The 25,470-nt window shown below is 44.4% G+C and overlaps 1 protein-coding gene across 2 annotated transcripts in view; it reads left to right on the top strand.

Moving 5' to 3' along the window:
• LOC100135988 (growth hormone receptor) overlaps positions 1-25,470 on the top strand; it is a 74,302-nt gene that overhangs the window by 32,966 nt on the left and 15,866 nt on the right. For both annotated transcript variants that reach the window (XM_021622098.2, XM_021622097.2), the window contains 6 exons: positions 20,845-20,977; positions 21,323-21,495; positions 23,071-23,249; positions 23,642-23,795; positions 24,236-24,326; positions 24,461-24,530. In XM_021622098.2, coding sequence (XP_021477773.2) covers positions 20,845-20,977; positions 21,323-21,495; positions 23,071-23,249; positions 23,642-23,795; positions 24,236-24,326; positions 24,461-24,530 — 800 coding nt within the window. The remainder of the gene's footprint in view (positions 1-20,844; positions 20,978-21,322; positions 21,496-23,070; positions 23,250-23,641; positions 23,796-24,235; positions 24,327-24,460; positions 24,531-25,470) is intronic.

Raw genomic sequence — 25,470 nt, 5'->3', positions numbered from 1 at the left:
GAGTGATCTAGAATGTTTTGCCTCTTACCATGAGCCTGTCTCCACTACTCTGGAATGTTTTTTCATTTGGTCTGGAGGGCTCCAGTACATTATGTAACTCTCTGTGACCCTGTCTAACAGCACTCTCCATGGGGAGTCCTCAATCCTCTCCTCATCCTCTCTTCCTCGCCTCCTCCTCTACCCAGAGCTCAGTGGTCCATAGATTATAAGGGCATAAACCTGTAGCACTCCCTTATGGATTAAACTGTAAAAGTAATGGGTCGCTGTTGGCCTGCTGGTGAAGATTTAATGTTGGAACACGTCTTTGGCAGGAGTTGAGAACTCTCCCCTGAGTCATCACACAGGGATCTCTCTCCCCTCTCGCACATGAATACCTGGGTGATGTGGCCTCTCCCCTCTCTCACATGAATACCTGGGTGGTGTGGCCTCTCCCCTCTCTCACATGAATACCTGGGTGGTGTGGCCTCGCTCGTCTCTCACATGAATACCTGGGTGGTGTGGCCTCGCTCCTCTCTCACATGAATACCTGGGTGGTGTGGCCTCTCTCCTCTCACATGAATACCTGGGTGGTGTGGCCTCTCTCCTCTCACATGAATACCTGGGTGGTGTGGCCTCTATCCTCTCACATGAATACCTGGGTGGTGTGGCCTCTCCCCTCTCTCACATGAATACCTGGGTGGTGTGGCCTCTCTCCTCTCACATGAATACCTGGGTGGTGTGGCCTCTATCCTCTCACATGAATACCTGGGTGGTGTGGCCTCTCCCCTCTCTCACATTAACATTTGGGTGGTGTGGCCTCTCCTCTCTGAAACTAAGCCTCACTTTGTTCCTGGACTTCTAGAAGGTCAGAGTGGGTATGGATAAGGTTCATACAGGTGACAAAAGCATGTAGAACATATCATTTTAATAATTTCAAAAGTTGGCTAAATAAAAACGCAATGACAATAATAATGCCTACTAAAGTAGTTTTTATTAGTGAGCTTTCTCTGGTTTTGAGTTTGTGATATGTGTTACTGAATTGTGGGTAGCTAAAATTATACACAAATAGTTTGATTCTAGTGTCTGTCTTTCCCCGGGGGTCTTTAGTTCACCTGGCAATAGGATTTTCCCAAAAACTGCTGCAAACACTTATCGCTTCCAGTTTACATAAACTTCTGATAACTATTTAGATAACGACTGACCATCATGATGTGTCCAAAATTCCACCTTATTCCCTATGAAGTGCACTACTTTTGAACAGAGCCCTATGGGGAATAGGGTGTCATTTGGGATGTAGTCAGACGCTGAGCAGTCTCCGGGAACCACAGAGTTCTGTGTTCATTTGATTGGTTGTCAATGAAGGCAGTGCTAAGGAGATGATTGTGGACTTCAGGAAACAGCAGAGGGAGCACCCCCCCCCCCCCCCATCCACATCTAAGGGACAGCAGTGGAGAAGGTGGAAAGTTTTAAGTTCCTCGGCGTACACCTCACAGACAAACTGAATTGGTCCACCCACACAGACAGTGTGGTGAAGAAGGTGCAACAGCGCCACAACGCATCACCGGGAGCAAACTACCTGCCCTCCAGTACACCTACAGCACCCAACGTCACAGGAAGGCCAAAAAGATCATCAAGGACAGCAACCACCCGAGCCACTTTCTGTTCATACCGCTAACATCCAGAAGGCGAGGTCAGTACAGGTGCATCAAAGCTGGGACTGAGAGACTGAAAAACAGCTTCTACCTCAAGGCCATCAGACTGCTAAACAGCAATCACTAACTCAGAGAGGCTGCTGCTTGCATTGAGACCAAATCACTGGCCACTTTAATAAGTCACTTTAAATAATGCCACTTTAATAATGTTTACATATCTTACATTACTCATATCATATGTATATACTATATTTTATACCATCTATTGCACCTTGCCTATGCCGCTCGGCCATCGCTCATCCATATATTTATATGCACATATAAATTCATTCAGCCCTTTAGATTTGTGTGTATTAGGTAGTTGTTAGGGAATTGTTAGATTACTTTTAGATATTACTGTACTGTCGGAAGTAGAAGCACAAGCATTTCGCTACACTCGTATTAACATCTGCTAACCATGTGTATGTGACCAATAACATCTGCTAACCATGTGTATGTGACCAATAACATCTGCTAACCATGTGTATGTGACCAATAACATCTGCTAACCATGTGTATGTGACCAATAACATCTGCTAACCATGTGTATTTGACCAATAAAATTTGATTTGATTTGGAACTGGCCCAGTCTTCCTCAACAACGGTGAAACATCTTCCTCCTTTCTCCGCCTCTCTCTGCCTCTCTCATTCTCTCTCCTCTCTTAGTCACTACACTATTTCCTCTACCACGCTTCTATCTAAACGCCCCTGAAACTCTCAGCGTGTCTCTAGTTCCGTCATAGTTTCTACCCCAACCTGTTTTAGTATTTCTACCCTTTACATATATTTACCAGATGTGCCTCTGAGATGCAAGTTCTGTTGGGCCTTCCTAGAAATGTTTAGCTACATGTTTTTTCACCAGTGGGCAGACCACATAACAAGTAGAAAATATGCTTTTGGAGACGCTCCCTGTGTTTAGGGCCAGACCAGGGTGATTAGAGTGTGAGTGTGTGCCTATGTGTGTGTGTCTGACTGTCTGGACCCTGCGTACCTATTGATCCTGTTGTGCTGATTTTGAGGCTCTTGCTATTTAGCCATGCAGGCAGAAACAAGCGGTGACTGCACAGGGTTTGGTACGCCTCGCCCCACACACACACACACACATACACTACAATTTCAGAGCCCTCAGTCTGAGCCCTACAAAGAGCATTACTGGGTTGTGTTTACGGTTTGTAGCAGGGCTTGGCCAAGTTAAGTAGAGACAGGGCCCAACGATACATCCATGTTAAGTAGAAACAGGGCCCAACAATACAGCCAAGTTAAGGAGAGAAAAGGGCCCAACGATACAGCCAAGTTAAGGAGAGAAAAGGGCCCAACGATACAGCCAAGTTAAGGAGAGAAAAGGGTGCAACGATATAGCCAAGTTAAGTAGAGGCAGGGCATACAGCCAATTAAAGTAGAGGCAGGGCCCAACGATACAGCCAAGTTAAGTAGAGGCAGGGCCCAACGATACAGCCAAGTTAAGTAGAGACAGGGCCCAACGATACAGCCAAGTTAAGGAGAGAAAAGGACGCAACGATACAGCCAAGTTAAGTAGAGACAGGGCCCAACGATACAGCCAAGTTAAGTAGAGACAGGGCCCAACGATACAGCCAAGTTAAGGAGAGACAGGGCCCAACGATACAGCCAAGTTAAGGAGAGAAAAGGGCCCAACGATACAGCCAAGTTAAGTAGAGGCAGGGCCCAACCATACAGCCAAGTTAAGGAGAGAAAAGGGCGCAACGATACAGCCAAGTTAAGTAGAGACAGGGTCCAACCATACAGCCAAGTTAAGGAGAGAAAAGGGCCCAACGATACAGCCAAGTTAAGTAGAGACAGGGCCAACGATACAGCCAAGTTAAGGAGAGAAAAGGGCCCAACGATACAGCCAAGTTAAGGAGAGACAGGGCTCAACGATACAGCCAAGTTAAGTAGAGACAGGGCCCAACGATACAGCCAAGTTAAGGAGAGGCAGGGCCCAACCATACAGCCAAGTTAAGGAGAGAAAAGGGCGCAACGATACAGCCAAGTTAAGTAGAGACAGGGCCAACGATACAGCCAAGTTAAGGAGAGAAAAGGGCCCAACGATACAGCCAAGTTAAGGAGAGACAGGGCTCAACGATACAGCCAAGTTAAGGAGAGAAAAGGGCCCAACAATACAGCCAAGTTAAGGAGAGAAAAGGGCCCAACGATACAGCCAAGTTAAGTAGAGGCAGGGCCCAACGATACAGCCAAGTTAAGGAGAGAAAAGGGCCCAACGATACAGCCAAGTTAAGGAGAGACAGGGCCCAACGATACAGCCAAGTTAAGTAGAGACAGGGCCCAACGATACAGCCAAGTTAAGGAGAGAAAAGGGCCCAACGATACTGCCAAGTTAATTAGAGGCAGGGCCCAACGATACAGCCAAGTTAAGTAGAGACAGGGCCCAACGATACAGCCAAGTTAAGGAGAGAAAAGGGCCCAACGATACAGCCAAGTTAAGGAGAGACAGGGCCCAACGATACAGCCAAGTTAAGTAGAGACAGGGCCCAACGAAACAGTCAAGTTAAGTAGAGACAGGGCCCAACGATACAGCCAAGTTAAGGAGAGACAGGGCCCAACAATACAGCCAAGTTAAGGAGAGAAAAGGGCCCAACGATACAGCAAAGTTAAGGAGAGAAAAGGGCTCAACGATACAGCCAAGTTAAGGAGAGAAAAGGGCCCAACAATACAGCCAAGTTAAGGAGAGAAAAGGGCCCAACGATACAGCCAAGTTAAGTAGAGGCAGGGCCCAACGATACAGCCAAGTTAAGGAGAGAAAAGGGCCCAACGATACAGCCAAGTTAAGGAGAGACAGGGCCCAACGATACAGCCAAGTTAAGTAGAGACAGGACCCAACGATACAGCCAAGTTAAGGAGAGAAAAGGGCCCAACGATACTGCCAAGTTAATTAGAGGCAGGGCCCAACGATACAGCCAAGTTAAGTAGAGGCAGGGCCCAACGATACAGCCAAATTAAGTAGAGACAGGGCCCAACGATACAGCCAAGTTAAGTAGATACAGGCCCCAACGATACAGCCAAGTTAAGGAGAGAAAAGGGCGCAACGATACAGCCAAGTTAAGTAGAGACAGGGCCCAACGATACAGCCAAGTTAAGTAGAGACAGGGTCCAACGATACAGCCAAGTTAAGGAGAGACAGGGCCCAACGATACAGCCAAGTTAAGGAGAGAAAAGAGCCCAACGATACAGCCAAGTTAAGTAGAGGCAGGGCCCAACCATACAGCCAAGTTAAGGAGAGAAAAGGGCGCAACGATACAGCCAAGTTAAGTAGAGACAGGGCCCAACGATACAGCCAAGTTAAGGAGAGAAAGGGGCCCAACGATACTGCCAAGTTAATTAGAGGCAGGGCCCAACGATACAGCCAAGTTAAGTAGAGGCAGGGCCCAACGATACAGCCAAATTAAGTAGAGACAGGGCCCAACGATACAGCCATGTTAAGTAGATACAGGCCCCAACGATACAGCCAAGTTAAGGAGAGAAAAGGGTGCAACGATACAGCCAAGTTAAGTAGAGACAGGGCCCAACGATACAGCCAAGTTAAGGAGAGAAAAGAGCCCAACGATACAGCCAAGTTAAGTAGAGACATGGCCCAACGATACAGCCAAGTTAAGGAGAGAAAAGGGCCCAACGATACAGCCAAGTTAAGTAGAGACAGGGCCCAACGATACAGCCAAGTTAAGTAGAGACAGGGCCCAACGATACAGCCAAGTTAAGGAGAGAAAAGGGCCCAACGATACAGCTAAGTTAAGGAGAGAAAAGGGCCCAACGATACAGCCAAGTTAAGGAGAGAAAAGGGCCCAATAATACAGCCAAGTTAAGGAGAGAAAAGGGCCCAACGATACAGCCAAGTTAAGTAGAGGCAGGGCCCAACGATACAGCCAAGTTAAGGAGAGAAAAGGGCCCAACGATACAGCCAAGTTAAGGAGAGACAGGGCCCAACGATACAGCCAAGTTAAGTAGAGACAGGGCCCAACGATACAGCCAAGTTAAGGAGAGACAGGGCCCAACGATACAGCCAAGTTAAGGAGAGACAGGGCCCAACGATACAGACAAGCATTTATGGGAAAGAATGGAAGGAGAACCAGGGAAGAACTTTCAAGGGGTGAGGGATGTAGGGTATGAGGGATGTTAAGATGATACATTTCCAATTTGTGCTACTAGTTCAGGGTGCCACTGGCACAACATTGGTTGTCCACCATGGCGCTCCACCTCACTCTCTTCTGTATGAGGGCTTTGGCCTCTTGCCAGGAGATCCCAGCTTTGTTCAGTTCTCGTAGTGTTCTTGACAACATTGGGCGTCCACCATGGCTCTCCACCTCACTCTCTTCTGTATGAGGGCTTTGGCCTCTTGCCAGGAGATACCAGCTTTGTTCAGTTCTCGTAGTGTTCTTGGCACAACATTCAAACATCTGGCAGATATTAGCCTGGAGAAACCATACAATGCTCAGGCCTTATTCCATGTTCCAGATAGAAACACACTCTATAAGGAGGCCAGTAACAGAACAAAATGATGTGAGAATATTTTATGTTGGCTCATGACAACTAAAAGCCCCCAGTGAAAACTAGGCTAGAACCACCTCAGTCAGTCCGTGTGAGAGACCAGCGACTAATCTTAAGCAAAGCAATCCAATGCCAAAGCAGTGTGCGCGTGTCTGTTGAGAAGGGTAACTGTAACCCGACCGACTCATCTATATTTACTCTCAGCCATTCTTAATATGACATAACCAAGCTAATGCTGTGGTTGGGAGGTTATTACAGGAGATGAACATTATCTTGGGCTAATAAATGACTGGATCCTGGCTAATCTGTCTGGGACTGTGAGTGGACCCCGGCAAACTATGGTTATCATACTTCAAAGTAGAATGGGGATGATGGTATTAAGGCTCAACTCAATCTAACCCACATAGAAGTATTGTTGGTATTTTCTTTAACTCTTATTTTACAAGGTAAATTGACTGAGAACACATTCTCATTTGCAGCAATGATCTGGGGGATAGTTACAGGGGAGAGGAGGGGGGGGGGGGGGGTGAATGAATCAATTGGAAGCTATTAACTGAGTAGTTATTTTTCCTATGGCCATATACATTCACTAAATGGTTTAATGTACTTTAAAAACGAACAACTCCTGCTACTTTCATTTCACAGGTTTGCTTCCGGTCTGTTTTCAGAATAAGACGTTTTGGTGTGCAGACAGTAGTTTGTGAATATGGACTAGCACGGTGTAAACATTGACAAGTTGAATAGATTTTCAACCTTAGATAGAGCTCCAGTTAACTTTTATAGGGGATTCTATTTGTTTCTTAGAGGTGTGTTGAAGTTGTCTTTGTAGATCTGAACACAGGGGTTTGGTTTGTTATGGACATTGTGTGTGTGTGTGTGTGTGTGTGTGTGTGTGTGTGTGTGTACACATTTTACTGTACTTGTGAGTACCAGAAGTCCTCACTAGAATACTAAACCAACTCAAATTCAGAAGTGAGGACATTTTGCCGGTCCTTGCTTGTAAAAAGGCTATTTTAGGCCCAGGGGTTAAGGTTAGTGAGGACATTTTGACGGTCCTCACTTGTAAAAAAGGCTATTTTAGGATTAGGGGGTTAAGGGTTTGGCTTACCGGTTAGGGAAAGTAGGATTTTGAATGATAATCAATTGTTGATCCCCAAAAAGTCCTCACAAGTATAGTAAGACATAGGTGAGTGTGCGTGTTGGCAGTTATTTTTAACACCTGTTTACAATCCCTTGTGTGAATCTGGTGTTCAGTGTGTCTGTCCCGTCCGTCTGTGTCTCTCTGTGCTTCGTTTCTGTCCATGAAAACAGCGTGTAGTCTAACACGGCCCCTCAGCCTGTCCACCTTATGGTTAGTTGACCTTTAACTTGATGATGTACAGTATAGGGGCATAATTCACTGAAGCTTCCTTTATACACATGCAAATGTTACATACACAACCAATACCTCATCCTCATCTGTTCACTTCAAAACCAGGATGATGCCTCAGCATGAACCTCTAAAGCAGGGCTGTAAAACTTTACACGACTCCAAACGGTGAAGCTCAGTTGTACGGTAAAAAGCATATTTCCCCCTTAAAAACAGTTAAAAAGACCATTTAAAGCAGGGTTGTCAAACTCATTCCACGGAGGGCCGAGTGTCTGCAGGTTTTAGTTTTTTACTTTCAATTAAGACCTAAACAACCAGGTGAGGGGAGTTCCTTACTAATCAGTGACCTCAATTCATCAATCAAGTACAGGGGAGAAGCGAAAAGCTGCAACCGCCCGGCCCTCCGTGGAAGGAGTTTGACACGTGCTTTAAAGTGTCTTTTTAACCGCTTACGATGTAAATGTGTTTTTTACCCTACAGCTGAGCTCAACGTTTGTATTCTTGTGGAAATTAGGCTATTCAGGCCTACAGCTTAAGATATGACCCAATATACACTACCGTTCAAATGTTTGGGGTCACTTAGAAATGTCCTTGTTTTCCATGAAAACATACATGAAATGAGTTGGAAAATGAATAGGAAATATAGTCAAGACGTTGACATGGTTATAAATATTGATTTTTAATTGAAATAATAGTGTCCTTCAAACTTTATTTTCGTCAAAGAATCTTCCATTTGCAGCAATTACAGCCTTGCAGACCTTTGGCATTCTAATTGTCAATTTGTTGAGGTCATCTGAAGAGATTTCATCCCATGCTTCCTGAAGCACCTCCCACAAGTTGGATTGGCTTGATGGGCACTTCCTACGTACCATACTGTCAAGCTGCTCCCACAACAGCTCAATAGGGTTGAGATCCGGTGACTGTGCTGGCCACTCCATTATAGACAGAATACAGGCTGACTGCTTCTTCCCTAAATAGTTATTGCATAGTTTGGAGCTCTGATTTGGGTCATTGTCCTGTTGTAGGAGGAAATTGGATCCAATTAAGCGCCATCTGCAGGGTATGGCATGACGTTGCAAAATGGAATGATAGCCTTCCTTCTTCAAGATCCCTTTTACCCCACCATGCTTGACAGATGCCGTCAAGCACTCCTCCAGCCTCTTTTTATTTTTTCTGCGTCTCACAAATGTTTTTCTTTGTGATCCGAACACCTCAAACTTAGATTTGTCTGTCCATAACACATTTTTCCAATCTTCCTTTGTCCAGTGTCTGTGTTCTTTTGCCCATCTTAATATTTTATTTTTATTGGCCAGTCTGAGATATGGCTTTTTCTTTACAACTCTGCCTAGAAGGCCAGCATCCAGAAGCTGCCTCTTCACTGTTGACATTGAGACTGGTGTTTTGCGGGTACTATTTAATGAAGCTGCCAGTTGAGGACTTGTGAGGCGTCTGTTTCTCAAACTAGACACTAATGTACTTGTCCTCTTGGATAGGTTGTGCACCAGGGCCTCCCACTCCTCTTTCTATACTGGTTAGGGCCAGTTTGCTCTGTTCTGTGAAGGGAGTAGTAGACAGCGTTGTATGAGATCTTCAGTTTCTTGGCAATTTCTCGCATGGAATAGCCTTCATTTCTCAGAACAAGAATAGCCTGACGAGTTTCAGAAGAAAGTTATTTGTTTCTGGCCATTTTGAGCCTGTAATCGAACCCACAAATGCTGATGCTCCAGATACTCAACTAGTCTAAAGAAGGCCAGTTTTATTGCTTCTTTAATCAGAAAAACAGTTTGCAGCTGTCCTAACATACTTGCAAAAGGGTTTTCTAATGATCAATTCACCTTTTAAAATGATCAACTTGGATTAGTTAACAACATGCCATTGGAACACAGGAGTGATGGTTGCTGATAATGGGCCTCTGTACGCCTATGTAGATATTCCATAAAAAAATCCAGCTACAATTGTTTCCAGCTACAATTGTCATTTACAATATTAACAATGTCTACATTGTATTTCTGATCAATTTGATGTTATTTTAATGTTTCAAAAACAAGGACATTTCTAAGTTTGACCCCACACTTTTGAAAAGGTAGTGTACTTTATTAACATTTCTTTGTCATTCAGGCTTATTTTTCATATTCTGAAAAACATATGTTTAGATTTGAGAAAAGTTCTATTGGAGCACTTCCTACATCGATGATTTTAAATCTCAGCCACTTCCTGAATATAATTGTGTGTGTGTGTGTCAGGTTGGTGCCAGGAAGACATATGGGCCAGCAGGTCATGGTGACACAGCAGAACCGTAGATATACATAGTTTGCCAAAACTCTGCTTAAGAATTAGCATCTTAATGTCCTGCCACTCCATTTGGTTTCTAGGGGAAGGTTTTCAAATCTGTACTCAACCCCCCTCCAACCCTCCCCTTTTGAAAAGTACACCCATGTTTACCATCCAGGCTTCACTGAATGACAACATGGAGGTATCTGATGCGACAATTTTGCAGGTAAGCAGTGACTACTAGAGAACTTTTGGGTTAAAATCCAGGTCTCCAATTCAAGCACCAGCTCAGGATAATAAGGATAATCAGGATAATAAATCATGCTAATCCAAGGCACCGGGACATCGGCATCGGTCACGAGATCCTGTTCACGTATCATGATGGAGAAGACGATTTCAACAACTAGCCTTGGTGTGAATAGTCCCTTCCTTTATTCCTTTCTTGAGATTTATCTAATATAAAGACCGTATGTGATCGTCCGGCTCAAATCGGTCTTATGTAGCAAAATATTTAATTGTGTTTTTTACATTTGATAAAAGTAAAGACTCAGAGCTACAAAACTACAGTTGAGGAACAGTGTGAAAGTAATTTTGCTTTGAAAGTCGATAAACTTGTAAACTAACTTTTGAGAGAATGTCCTTTGAATGTTTTGGTACGACTATTGGAGAGCTCTTCTTTGTCTACACCCATTCAGCATCGTTCACAACCTCTTAAGCTTTAGCCCCACCCATCTCTTTAAGGGTTCATCCGAATGTACTAACAGCAGTCAAGCACACAACCTAAGTTGCTAGCTACTTCCAGACATCTAAGTGAGCGAGAACAGCAACAACAACAACAGCGTTGGTGACTGCAACTGTGCTGTCAGATTGCCCGTTCGTAAATTCAGAGCACTTCGCGTTCAGAGCGCACAGCAGACACTCTGGCTGATGAGTTTACTGACACCGGCCATATTCAACGGGTGTTTAGCATTTGTAAATTCATCAGTTATTCTGCGCTGTCTCGCACATTCAGACGAGAGTGCTCTGAAACCGGTGTAGATGGCCAGACTGAATTTACGAATGCACTCTAAATGGTTACTTGCATAGTAGATTATTTTGTTAAGACATGTAGTTAGCTAGCTAGTTAGGTAAACAATGAACCCTAATGAACCATAATCACATAATGATGTTACTATCCTGCATGAATCTACAAGTGAACCTGGTTGGTAATCTAATGTTAGCTAGCTAACATTAGGCTATAGCTAGCTAAGCAAATGGCTCTGAGATACAAATAATAAGCTCATACACATAATGCTAGCCAGCCGGCCAGCTAGAGGTTTTCAAATCTGTACTCAAAACCCCTCCCCTCTAGCTAGTTAGTATGGTAAACAATGAACCATAATCACAACTCATGACATTACTACCCTGCATGAATCTGCAGGTAGCTAACCAACCAGGTTGAACATTAGCTAGCTAACATTAGGCTTTAGCTAGCCAAGCAAATGGCTCTTTCTGTCAATTAGAAATGTGTAATATCTGAAAATGTAGCTAGCTAGACTATTCATGGTTGGACGTGTCTCCTGTCAGATACCATGGTTACCCTTAGTTTGAAGATGTAATCCGGAGACAGGTGTTTTCTCCATCTCCTTAGCTATCACACTCAAATTCCACTGATTTCAAAACTCAGTCCTCCAGAAAGTGGAGAACAACACTTATGCGGTTGTAATACATGCTACATTTTTTTTAAAGCCAGGTTAGCCAGGATTACCTAGACATACTGTCCAGCTCAAATAGACAGAAGCGTGCTATATGGCAGAACAATACAAACTCATCTCTCGGCATGTCCAGCCCACTCATTATCTCAGCCAATCATGGCGAGCGGGAAGGTTAATGTCTTCTTTGGCTAAACCAACTAGGCTCGTAATATATCAATTGTATTCGTATTTACAGATGGCATACAATTTTGTTATTAAGGCACATAAAAGTTCACATGTTCGAGAAGGCATGTCTGCCAAAAAAAATGCATTTTGATAAAAATAAAAAAAGTAATTTTTCAGTTTTTGAGTTGTTAAAAAAGTTTGAAATATCCAATAAATGTCGTTCCACTTCACGATTGTGTCCCACTTGTTGTTGATTCTTCACAAAAAAATACAGTTTTATATCTTTATGTTTGAAGCCTGAAATGTGGCAAAAGGTCGCAAAGTTCAAGGGGGCCGAATACTTTCGCAAGGCACTGTATGTTGGTGTGTGTGTCTCACTCTATTCCATATTGTAAGACATACCCAGCCTTGTGGATTGGGTTTTGTCCCACGTCTCTCTTATCAGCGTGGTGACAAACTATACTGTGTTCCATCATTTGCTAATTAGTCAGATGAGTGAGAATGATGGATATGGTTAATGTCATAGAGATCCTATTGGTATTATAATCCTAATTCTATGGTTACTAATGTAATAATGCTGCATGAACACCCCAGTCAGAGGAGACCTTCCCCGTCAACACACATTCACTGTAACAGTTATTATTAGCTATTATCATCCTACTTAATAGAATCAGTGTTCAGTAAACACAGTTGTTATAACACTCACTCTGTCTGTCTTGCTCATCTGTTTGGCTTTAATGGATCAGTCCTGCAGACGTGTATACACAGTGCGATGGCCTTGAGTAGCATTTAATTTGGTTTGTACTGGTGATAGAAAGCTAAGAGCAAAGAATTGCCAGCGTACCTCAGAGACTAGTAAGAAACAACAGCTTCCTCTGTTCTGTGTGTTTAGTCTGTGTGTACAGTGTTTTTGTGTGTGTTTGTGTGCACGTTAATGTGTGTGTAAAAAGCTGTGGCCTTTATCATGTCATGCTCTGAATGGATGTAGCCTAACTCAATTTGCACGGAAATCACATTCAATCCCACTGATTTGGACACTTAAGTGGAGAGAGCAACATGGTTGGTGAAAGGACATGCTTTTAAAATGACAGAATGTCCTGTAAAGCAGAGGGATATTACATGGGGCCTATGGGGATGGATATAGGGCACTTACTAGCTAATCACATCTGTATTCAGAGCTACAGGTTTAAGCACAGTAGTTACAAGGGAGCAATGGATCTAATGATGGGAAACATTTAAGGCAAGGATCTAATGATGGGAAACATTTTAAGGCAAGGATCTAATGATGGGAAACATTTAAGGCAAGGATCTAATGATGGGAAACATTTAAGGCAAGGATCTAATGATGGGAAACATTTAAGGCAAGGATCTAATGATGGGAAACATTTAAGGCAAGGATCAGACTGCAGCTAGCTGGTGTGTCTAGATGAAGAAGAAACTGTAAAGGCCAACATGGCATTCTGATGAGCCTGTGAATGTAATGACAATAAAAGGCTGTTTTTAATTATTGTGAACATCCTTTTTATGCATGTAGAAATGCATGCTAACTCGGACAGCACACGCATGTAGACTTTATTATTTCACTTTTAGATTTGTGTATTGTTGTGAGTTACTTTTTTTTAAACTAGGCAAGTCAGTTAAGAAACAATTCTTATTTACAATGACGGCCTACCCCAGCCAGACCCTCCCCTAACCTGGACGACACCATAATTTGCAAATGAATTCATTAAAAATCCTACAATGTGATTTTCTGGATTTTTTTTTCTCATTTTGTCTTTCATAGTTGAAGTGATGAAAATGATGATGAAAATGAAGTGATGAAAATTACAGGCCTCTCTCATATTTTTAAGTGGGAGAACTTGCACAATTGGTGGCTGACTAAATACTTTTAGTGCGACATGGGCAGATGCGGTAGTGCGACATGGGCAGATGCGGTAGTGCGACATGGGCAGATGCGGTAGTGCGACATGGGCAGATGCGGTAGTGCGACATGGGCAGATGCGGTAGTGCGACATGGGCAGATGCGGTAGTGCGACATGGGCAGATGCGGTAGTGCGACATGGGCAGATGCGGTAGTGCGACATGGGCAGATGCGGTATTGCGACATGGGCAGATGTGGTAGTGCGACATGGGCAGATGCGGTAGTGCGACATGGGCAGATGCGGTAGTGCGACATGGGCAGATGCGGTAGTGCGACATGGGCAGATGCGGTAGTGCGACATGGGCAGATGCGGTAGTGCGACATGGGCAGATGCGGTAGTGCGACATGGGCAGATGCGGTATTGCGACATGGGCAGATGTGGTAGTGCGACATGGGCAGATGCGGTAGTGCGACATGGGCAGATGCGTTAGTGCGACATGGGCAGATGCGGTAGTGCGACATAGGCAGATGCGGTAGTGCGACATGGGCAGATGCGGTAGTGCGACATGGGCAGATGCGGTAGTGCGACATGGGCAGATGCGGTAGTGCGACATGGGCAGATGCGGTAGTGCGACATGGGCAGATGCGGTAGTGCGACATGGGCAGATGTGGTAGTGCGACATGGGCAGATGCGGTAGTGCGACATGGGCAGATGCGGTAGTGCGACATGGGCAGATGCGGTAGTGCGACATGGGCAGATGCGGTAGTGCGACATGGGCAGATGCGGTAGTGCGACATGGGCAGATGCGGTAGTGCGACATGGGCAGATGTGGTAGTGCGACATGGGCAGATGCGGTAGTGCGACATGGGCAGATGTGGTAGTGCGACATGGGCAGATGCGGTAGTGCGACATGGGCAGATGTGGTAGTGCGACATGGGCAGATGCGGTAGTGCGACATGGGCAGATGCGGTAGTGCGACATGGACAGATGTGGTAGTGCGACATGGGCAGATGCGGTAGTGCGACATGGGCAGATGTGGTGATTGAGACGCATTCAAAAAACAAATCTCTAGTTCAAACTGACAGATTTTTATGGGGATTTTTGTATTATGCTAATTGTATTTCCATGGGGGGCGCCGACGTCGGCCTCAGGTTCAACTTCTATGGACACCGGAATGTTCTTGCAACGTTCCCACGAAACATGCCAAGAGCATTATCTTATTGTCAGAGAACATGGTAGGCATGATCTGTGTACGTTGAAGGTGTGACGTTGATGGAATATTCTCCTAACCCTCAGAACACTGGACACTGGAACGTTCCAATGAAAAGTGTCTAGAACATTAATATTGAAAATGCTGAGAACATGGTAACCACATTCTGGGTAAGATCTGTTTGACATTAAGGAAATTGTCTCTTGGAAACAGTCCTTGCACATTACTGGAACATTCCTATGAAAATGTTAGGTATTGACCTAATGAGACTCTTAAAGGGAAATGTCTTCTAAATGTTTCAACGTCATATTCATCCTCTCCAGCACCACCCCAACATCAACATGTGTGAAAATGGGGTGTTTCTATGTTTGGTAGTAAACAAGATAGAGGAAGATATGTGTTTCCAATGGCATCATCGGTGTGCATCATGTCATTTTAACCAATTATGAGTAGGCACTGCCTACTAATCGATGGGTTGGCTTATAACGTCACAAAATGATGTGCGTGCTTCCATGGGGCAGAAGTCAGCCTGTTGTAATTCTGGATGGACAGATTGCTAGCAAGAAAGACAAGAAACTGCTATGTGGGGAATTGTAAGTAGCTCATTTCATCTTGTTATTGATACCATGTCTTAACTGATTTCATGTCAAGGCTAATATTTTTTTATTTAACTAGGCAAGTTAGTTAAGAACAAATTCTTATTTACAATAATGGCCTAGGAACAGTGGGTTAACTGCCTTGTTCAGTGGCAGAATTACAGATGTTCATCTTGTCAGCTCTGGGTTTTGATCTAGCAACCTTTCGGTTACTGGCCCAAAGCTCTAACCACTAAGCTACCTGCCACCCCATAATTTGCCCCCCCCCCCCCCCCCCCAAAAAAAAAATATAGCTTACATGTTGTCAACAATCTAAGCCAACCTCATCTGTTTTGCCCCATGGTTGCGCACACACATCATTTTTGTTGCTAAAACAACCAACCCGTCTCGTCAACATCAACTCATTTGTTGATGATGCCATATCTATTTTACTACTAAACATAGAAATGTGCCATTTTCACATACATGTGTGTTGATGTTGGGGTGGTGCTGGAGATGATGAATATGAGTTGAAACATGTTAACATTTCCCTTTTAAGGGAACATTTTTTGTTAGCTGGGCATTTACCAAATGAGTTGGAAATGAGTCAGCGTTAGCCTCTTCAGGGTAATTAACTTACCGTTTAGCAATATACCCACTGATTCATCCCTATCATGCCTTTTGCTCTTTTCAAACTAGGATTTATCACTAGTCATCAGGCAGCTTTGGTACTCCCATAAAGTGATTTATTTTGACTGGTGAGGGTCTGTATGATGCATGATGACCAAAGCTGACATCTGGGCAGTGACTCTTGTTTCCTAGCTACGCTGTATGGAGGAAGAAATGCAGGCAAACACTGTTTGAGAGAGAGAGAATTATTTATTTGTCCTTTTTTGCTCATCTTTATCAAGTGTGCCAATAATTTTGTACCTGGCGGTAGATGACATCACAAAAAACTACTGACAAAGGTCTCTGGACCTTTAGTTGTCAAAAATGTACACATCAAAGGTTTGAATGAGCATGCAGGAGACCGTTTCACCTCAGACCTTTCACATCTGACTCACTTTAGGCTGGGAGGCTGGATAGATGTGTCCCGTTGGTGATAGATTAGTGGAGAATTGCCTCATTATATGGTAATTTAGCAGACACTTTTATATAAAACCACTTACAACTTTACAACTTCGGCATTAGTTCATCACAATCCTTTCACTTACTTAGCCTAGTACACAAGCTACGATAGAGCACACTTTCTTTTGACGGGGCCTTATTATTACTATTATTATTATTATTATGGTATCATGACTCAGATTTATTTGATCTTAGTCTATTTTGATACATTTTGAGAGAAAAGGTCATGATTTGACATTCGTAAACAATTTACTGTTCAGACGTCTACCCATATGTTTCTTTAATCCATTTGGAAAGGTTCTTTAATGCAATATTTCCATTCATGCTTAGCCTATTAGTTTAGCTTTACAGTAATTGCCTTGGCAAGTTGTTTTAAAATGCAGATGGAGGATCTTAATTTGATCACTCTTTTGTTGCTGAGAATTATCCTGCAAAGCAGGACATACAAACGTGTATTTGAGTTTTAAAAAGGCTTCTAAAGTTTGTAATTTCCACATAGAAATGTCAGACTTGATTTGCCCTAATGAAAAATGTATCAACCCCTACAAAAATGTCCATACATTTTTAATAAACATAATAATTCACATTTCCTGTTGCGGCAGGATTATATTCTTGTTATAGAAAACTGTCTCAAATTAAGATCCTACATCTGTACGTGTTTTCTTCGATGAATCTCTACCATTAATCAAATCTTTCAGTTGGCAGGGGTTAGATTTTTTAAAATTAATATTTAACTCTGAGTATCTTAAAGCTTCAATATGTCACTTTTTGGCCGACCCAACCAAATTCACATAGATATGTAAGTTATAGATTTGTCATTGAAAGTAAATCTAAGAAGCGGTAGATATGCTATTTCTATGCTTCCCGTTCCACAATTGACTTTTTGCGTCTTTTACTTTCGGTTTTGTACACCAGCTTCAAACAGCTGAAAATACAATATTTTTGGTTATGGAAAAGATATGTCACAACGGTTTTAGATGGTACGGTCATTATCTACATAATGACTGCTGACCACCTGCACACCAACAGTCTCCTTGCAGACTCTCAGACCTTAGCACATATGCCCAAACATACAAACACACAAAAACGAACATTGTTTAAGTGCCTCACTGTATTTATATTCTGTATTTATATGTATTTTATTATAACTATTACTTCTTGTTATGCACCCTGTCGAGAGTGAACCTGCAAGTAAGCATTTTATTTTACTGTGTTGTGCCATGTGATTACGGAATGACAAATAAACTTTGACTTGACTTGACTTGTAGGCCATTCTCCTTGCTATAGGTTGTGGCCTCATGGCTTTCCAGGTCTGCGGTAACTCTGATTGTGGCAGCTGGAATTCAAGGGGTGGGAGTTAGGGAGGGTTGAAATAACAGAGTGCAGGGAGCAACAGATCGACCTTGGTGTGAGAGAGAGAGAAAGAGAGGAAGAGACGGCGAGAGAGAGGAATGCACTGAAATAGGAGATGTAGGCCCATATTCACATAAAACCTGAATGCAGTATGTACATGTATTTAACATCACAAAGAAACTGAGAAATACACTATATACACACAAGTATCCAAATACACCCTTTCAAATTAGTGGATTTGGCTATTTCAGCCACGCCCGTTGCTGACAGGTGTATAAAATCGAGCACACAGCCATGCAATCTCCATAGACAAACATTGGCAGTAGAATGGCCCTACTGGAGAGCTCAGTGACTTTCAATGTTGCACCGTCATAGGATGCCACCTTTCAACAGGTCAGTTCGTCAAATTTCTGCCCTCTAGAGCTGCCCAGGTCAAATGTAAGTGCTGGTATTGTGAAGTGGAAACGTCTAGGAGCAACAACGGCTCAGAAGTGGTAGGCCGCACAAGCTCACAGAATGGGACTGCCGAGTGCTGACTAATCTGGAGTGATGAGTCACGCTTCACCATCTGGCAATCCCGACGGACAAATCTGGGTTTGGCGGATGCCAGGAGAACGCTACCTGCCCGAATACATATCTGACAACTGTAACGTTTGGTAGAGGAGGAATAATGGCCTGGGGCTGTTTTAATGGTTCTGGACTAGGCTCCTTAGTGCCAGTGAAGGGAAATCTTAACGCTACAGCATACGATGACATTCTAGATAATCCTGTGATTCCAACTTTGTGGCAAAAGTTTGGGGAAGGCCCTTTCCAGTTTCAGTATGACTATGCACTCGTGCACAAAGTGAGGTCCATGCAAAAATGGTTTGTCAAGATCAGTGTGGAAGAACTTGACTGGCCTGCACGGAGCCCTGAACTCAACCCCATCGAACACCTTTGGGTTGAATTGGAACACCAACTGCGAGCCAGGCCTAATTGCCCAACATCAGTACCCAACCTTACTAATGCTCTTGTGGCTGAATGGAAGAAATTCCCTGCAGCAATGTTCCAACATCTAGTGGAAAGCCTTCCCAGAAGATTGAAGGTAGCAAAGGGGGGACCAACTCCATATTAATGCCCATGATTTTGGAATGAGATGTTCGAACAGGTGTCCACATACTTTTGGTCATGTAGTGTATGTTCCATGTTGATAATGGTTGTGATGGTGATGATTTTGCCACTTATCAAATGCAAAGCATTTCCACAAACAAAAAATGTACAAGGCTAGTATTTGAAGATTTTAGTAGACATGTTTATGAGAGTAGATAACTTTGTGTGGGTTCTGGGTTCTGTGCTGCATTCAGTAGGGGAGAGCAGAAATCAATGGCACCTTCAGACCCTAATTTATGGTTGTGCCAAACCCAGAGCCTCACGACTGGATGACAAACTCGCTGGAAGGGAGGATGGGGGTGTGGCGGGGGTGGAAGAAGGGAGAATGGGCAGGTGGGGGTGTGTGGAGGAGGTGGAGGAAGGGAGGATGGGCCGGTGGGGGTGTGGAGGGGTTAGAGGAAGGGAGGATGGGCCGGTGGGTGTGTGGAGGGGCTAGAGGAAGGGAGGATGGGCCGGTGTAGAGGGGGTAGAGGAAGGGAGGATGGGCCGGTGGGGGGTGTGTGTGCGTGTGTGTGGCGGGGGTAGGGCCGGTTTGGAGGGGGTAGAGGAAGGGAGGATAGGCCGGTGGGGGTGTGTGTGGAGGGGGTAGAAGAAGGCAGGATGGGCAGGTGGGGGGTGGGGTATGTGTGTGGAGGGGGTAGAGGAAGGCAGGGTGGGCTGGTGGGGGGGGGGGGTATGTGTGTGTGTGGAGGGGGTAGCGGAAGGGAGGATGGGCCGGTGGGGTGTGTGTGTGTGTGTGTGTGTGTGTGTGTGTGTGGAGGGGGTAGAGGATGGCAGGATGGGCCGGTGTGGAGGAGGTAGAGGAAGGGAGGATGGGCCGGTGGGGTGTGTGTGTGTGGCGGGGGTAGGGCCGGTTTGGAGGGGGTAGAGGAAGGGAGGATAGGCCGGTGGGGGTGTGTGTGGCGGGGGTAGGGCCGGTTTGGAGGGGGTAGAGGAAGGGAGGATAGGCCGGTGGGGGGGGGGGTAGAGGTAGGGAAGATGATTCCAAATGGGGGACCAACTCCATAATAATGACAATGATATTCGAATGAGATGATCGTACAGGTGTCCACATACTTTTGGTCATGTAGTGTATGTTCCATGTTGATAATGGTTGTGATGGTGATGATTTTGCCACTTATCAAATGCAAAGCATTTCCACAAACAAAAAGTGTACAAGTACATTTTCATTGAAATGGCTAGGAAGGGAGGATGGGCCGGTGGGGGGCGTGTGTGTGGAGGAGGTAGAGTAAAGGAGGATGGGCCGGTGGGGGGTGTGTGTGTGGAGGAGGATTGGCCGGTGGGGGTGTAGAGGGGGTAGAGGAAGAGAAGTGGCTGATGAGGGATAGAAGAGAAGTGGCAATGGAAAAACAGAGTAGGAAACTGTATATTTAGGTTACACTCAGGTGCCCTGCTACCAAGATTTGATGACTCAAAATGTCACTGTTTTCTACTGTAGTAATACTCTGTCTGATTGAAATGCACAGAGCACAGCTAGCAGGGGTTTGGAATGTATATGTATGAACAGCCATTGATTAACTGTTGTATGAAATGCTTTGCTTCTCTCTGTCTCAACCCAGAGAAAAGCACAAACTCAATTACACTCAGTTCCACCCCATATCAAAGTTTGTTCCAAGTCCACACCCCAGAGGCCTGCATATTTCTCCTAATGAAAGATTTGATCCATACCACAGATGGAGTCACATACTGTGTCTTGTCTTATGCAGTAGCCCATGTTATTTTGTTAGTTTGCTTCTCTGTGATCATTGAAGTCTCTCTCTCTCTCTCTTTCTCTCTTTCTCTCTCTCTCTCTCTTTCTCTCTCTCAGAATTAAAGATTGTGCTGAAATCAAACTACTGGGCAAATAAAGGTATTTTTCAATATAAAAATCTCTCCCTCAGATCCCTCCGTCCAGGCTCCTCATTTGACTGGGTGTAAGTCCAGGGAACAGGAGACGTTTAGGTGTTGGTGGAGTCCCGGAAGCTTCCAGAATCTCACGGAACCCGGAGCACTGCAAATCCAGTATTGGAAGAAGTGAGCAGAGAGAGAGAGCTGTTTATTGTTTAAATTTTATTCTCTCTTTATGAATGACCGATGCGGACTTGAGAGTAGGGGTGTGCCGATCTCATTATACATTATTTAAAAACAGGAAGTGTGATTTAAATGCGATTTACTTACTTTGACGTGTTTTTTTTCTGATCACGGATAATAATAAATAGTACTTGCGTCATAATCGTATTCTGAAAATTCTCCATATCCGTTCCGATACTCGTTTTGTCCGGGTACTCGGCACACCCCTACTTGAGAGTATGCCTATATATACCTCTAAAATGTATATTTGCATAATAGACCTCTAAAATACCTCTCTCTCTCCCTTAGGAATGACTTGACGAAGGAATGGAAGGAGTGCCCTGACTACTCCTCCTCTGTGAAGAACGAGTGTTTCTTTAATAAGAACAACACAGTTATCTGGATCAAATACTGTGTGCGGCTCCACTCTGAAAGCCAGAACAAAACCTACGATACCTTGTGCTTCGAATTGCAGGACATTGGTGAGGGCACAACAGAGACATGCTAATATGGACTGTTGTACTTAACAACACTTAGTTGATAGCCCCTAGACACTTCTTTATGCCCAGATGCAGAACTGAGGAATCTGAATGGGCCTGACTGGCTTACCTACTGGGTGGGGTTCTCAATGAAATCCCTGTTCATTTTCTGGAAGCCTCTGATGTCTTTTAAAAATCCAGAACTTGACTGTTTGAAATACACAATTGTCATCAAGTCTCAGTCTTGACATCATCAGTGGCAGTTGACTTTAACACTTTGTTGCGTCCATCTACCTGATTGGTTGAGGGGCCATCCAAACATGTCGTGGGATGAGGGGTTGATTACTGTTTCGTTAAATCATGTTGACAGAAGTAATTGGGTTGAAATGAAAACCTGTAAGCACACTGGGTTCCCAGGAGGACCGGGAGCAGTAAGGCCTAGAGGTCCAACACGTTATCAGAAATACTAGGACAACAGCATTGTCCTGTTGCATGTTGGTCAATATCAGACCATGCTCCCACAGTTTTAATATACTAATACTAATTTACAGTGGGAACATGTGTGGAAATGACAAGGATCCATATTAGACGACACCGTAGGAAAAATAATGAAATATTGTAAAGCAACTTCTCCATCCCGCCCCTCCAAAAGCAGAGAAGGACGATCAGCATGTGGGACTAATGATAGCTGAGGGATGGAGGCCGTTTCTACCAGAAACCCTGTGTTCAGAGGTGAAATGAAAGATGACAGCAGGGATGAACAGATGGAGGAGGGGTGGACAATCCTCAGTCAGAATAGAACTGATGATAATGATTGATCATAGCAGCAGCTGTTGTTATTATTCGGAGGTTTCACACCGACTGGACTAGTGGATACAGGTACACTGGCGGGGACAGGTGTCAGACATGCTCTTCTAATGTAAGGTGGACAGTGTGATAGACATTTTCTATAGCAGGGTTCCCCAACTGGCGGCCCGCGGATGATTTTATTTGGCCCCCCATGTAAAAGTAAATAAATGAACTCTTAAATAAATAATAATAATAATAAAACATTTTATTGTTGGACAGAAAATACATCAGGAAAAAAAATCGCCAGGAAATCAGGTCAAAGTGATGTAAGAAGTCTGTTCCCAAGTCTTCCCATAGAGACACGTGTGAACGTATCCCAATGTAATCAAGGTATGAAATGATTATATTTAGTCAAATACTGTATCTGTTTGGGCTTATTGCGGTCCATTTGCAGTGTACAAGTTATTTATAATTATGTTCTGGCCCCTCGACCCTCCGCTCAAGAAACAATCTGCCGGCGGCTGAATGTAGTTGGGGACCCCTGGTCTATAGACTAGCAGCGGAACGTGAGATTTTGGTCCTGGGAGCCACAAGGGGTACAGGCTTTGTCCCAGTCCAGCTCAAAAACACATGATTAAACCAATTGAGGTTTATGTTGAAGACAATTCTGAATTGGTTGACTTGTCTCATCAGTGCATAATGCATATGGAGAAGGAAACCACTTTACACTATTGGTCATTTATTGGCCAGTCATTCATATACTGACCTATGCCCTTTCGTCCCTGCCAGTGCACCCTGACCCGCCAGTGGCTCTGAATTGGACGCTGCTGAACATCAGCCGGTCGGGCCTGAACTATGACATCATGGCGAGCTGGGAACCCCCGCCCTCGGCCGACGTATCCGTTGGATGGTTGACACTGGTGTATGAAGTCCAGTACAGGAGAAGGAACAGCTCACACTGGAAAGTGGTGAGTCACAGGGACACACACACACACACACACCCTGACGGCCTATTACCCAGCTGACTCTGTAGCTTTGATGGGGCCGTAGCGGAAGCCAGAGCTAGGCCTTCTGGGAAAACAGGGTCTTGATGAGGGGCAGGGGTCAGAGGAGTTAGAGGGCAAGGCCAGGGAAGGTAACTGACAGATCAACCTCTCATAGACACAAACAAGTGGAGAGATTCTGTTGTTGACTGCCTCAATCGGCGACAGTACCAAGTTTGTTTGTGGCACAGAAGACTGTATATAGAAACACATTTACTCTGAGACATAATCACTTTTTATTTGGACATTTCATAGCTTTACATCATATTCCTCTCTTACAAATGTTTTTTCCCATGTCTCCCCCGTCTCTCTCTCAGTTGGAGCATGAGTTTGGCACCCAGCAGTCTATCTACGGCCTTCAGACAGGAGAGGCGTACGAGGTGCGTGTGCACTGTGCAATGAGGGCCTTCAATAACTTTGGGGAGTTCAGTGATGTCATCTTTGTCCACGTGCCAGAGATTCCCAATAAAGGTGAGAGGTTGGGGTCAGGTGGGGTCGGGCAGGGCAGGTTGGGGCCAGGCAGGGTGTGGTAGAGCGGGGTCTGGGTGGAGTCAGACAGAGTGGCTCATGTTGAGGCAGAGGGAAGAGGAGGGGTGGTGTTGTTTACACTATTAAATGTAGTTTTACAGAGACAGTGCACATTAATCAACATTACTGTAAAAGTGCCCATTTTATCCAGATTTTTCAACTGCCGTCCCTGGGAACAAACATGGCAGCCATATTGTGCAAGGATAAGATAGTATCACTGCATAATGACAATGGTTAAATAAGTGTTCTTCATTATAAGATATGTTGGTGGTGATGATGATGATAATGATGGTCCGTGATGATGATGATGGTCCATGATGATGATGATGGCTGTGATGAAGATGATGATGATGATTAAGTTGATGATGATGATCCTGTTCTAGAGTCAACGTTCCCTGTGACTCTGGTCCTGATCTTCGGGGCTGTGGGCGTGGCCATTCTCCTCATGCTCATCATCTTCTCTCAGCAGCAGAGGTGAGGACACACACACACAGACACACACACACACACAGGCATGCACGCACACACACACACAGGCATGTGCACAAACACACACACACACACACAGTCATCTTCATCTCATCTCTTCCTCTTCCTCTTCCTCTCAGATTGATGGTGATTCTGCTGCCTCCTGTCCCTGCACCCAAAATCAAAGGGATAGATCCAGCACTGCTTAAGGTAAGACAACAAACACTGAGTGTGTGCGTGCGTTTGTCTTTTGAGTAGGTGTGATCAACTATTTAGGATGTAAAAACAAGTATGAATTGTTATGGCTCAGAGTGCATTACAGATTATTATACTCAACAAAAATATACATGCAACAATTTCAAAGATTTTACCTAGTTAGAGTTCATATAAGGAAATCAGTCAATTTAAATACATTTATTAGGCCCTAATCTATGGATTTCAAATGACAGGGAATACAGATATGCATCTGTTGGTCACAGATACCTATAAAAAGGTAGGGGTGTGGATTAGAAAACCAGTCAGTATCTGGTGTGACCATTTGCCTCATGCAGTGCGACACATCTCCTTCACATAGAGTTGATCAGGCTGTTGATTGTGGCCTGTGGAATGTTGTCCAACTCCTCTTCAATGGCTGTGCAAAGTTGCTGATATTGGCGGGAACTGGAACATGCTGTCGTACACGTCAATCCAGAGCATCCCAAACAGGCTCAGGCTCTGAATAATCATGCTGAAACATGAAGTGATGGCGGCGGATGAATGGTACGACAATGGGCCTCAGGATCTTGTCACGGTATCTCTCTGGATTTAAATTGCCATCAATTAAGTGTAATTGTGTTTGTTTCCGTAGTTTATGCCTGCCCATACCATAACCCCACCACTATCCCGCAGGTTAAAAAGCCAGATGTGGGGGTCCTGGTCTGGCGTGATTACACGTGGACTGTTTGGTGGGGGAGGCTGTTTTTAATGATTCAGGCTAGGTCCTTTAGTTCCAGTGAAGGGAAACATTTACTCTACAGCATACAATGACATTCTAGACGATTCTGTGCTTCCAACTTTTTGGCAACAGATTGGGGAAGGTCATATCCTGTTTCAGCATGACAATGCCCCCGTGCAAAGCAAGATCCATACAGAAATGGTTTGTCGTTCGGTG

The sequence above is a fragment of the Oncorhynchus mykiss genome, chromosome 11, assembly GCF_013265735.2.
Source record: "Oncorhynchus mykiss isolate Arlee chromosome 11, USDA_OmykA_1.1, whole genome shotgun sequence".
In the NCBI taxonomy this organism is placed as follows: Eukaryota; Metazoa; Chordata; class Actinopteri; order Salmoniformes; family Salmonidae; genus Oncorhynchus; species Oncorhynchus mykiss.
Note: the sequence above shows the minus strand (reverse complement) of the source record. Positions and strands in the feature narration are given on the sequence as shown.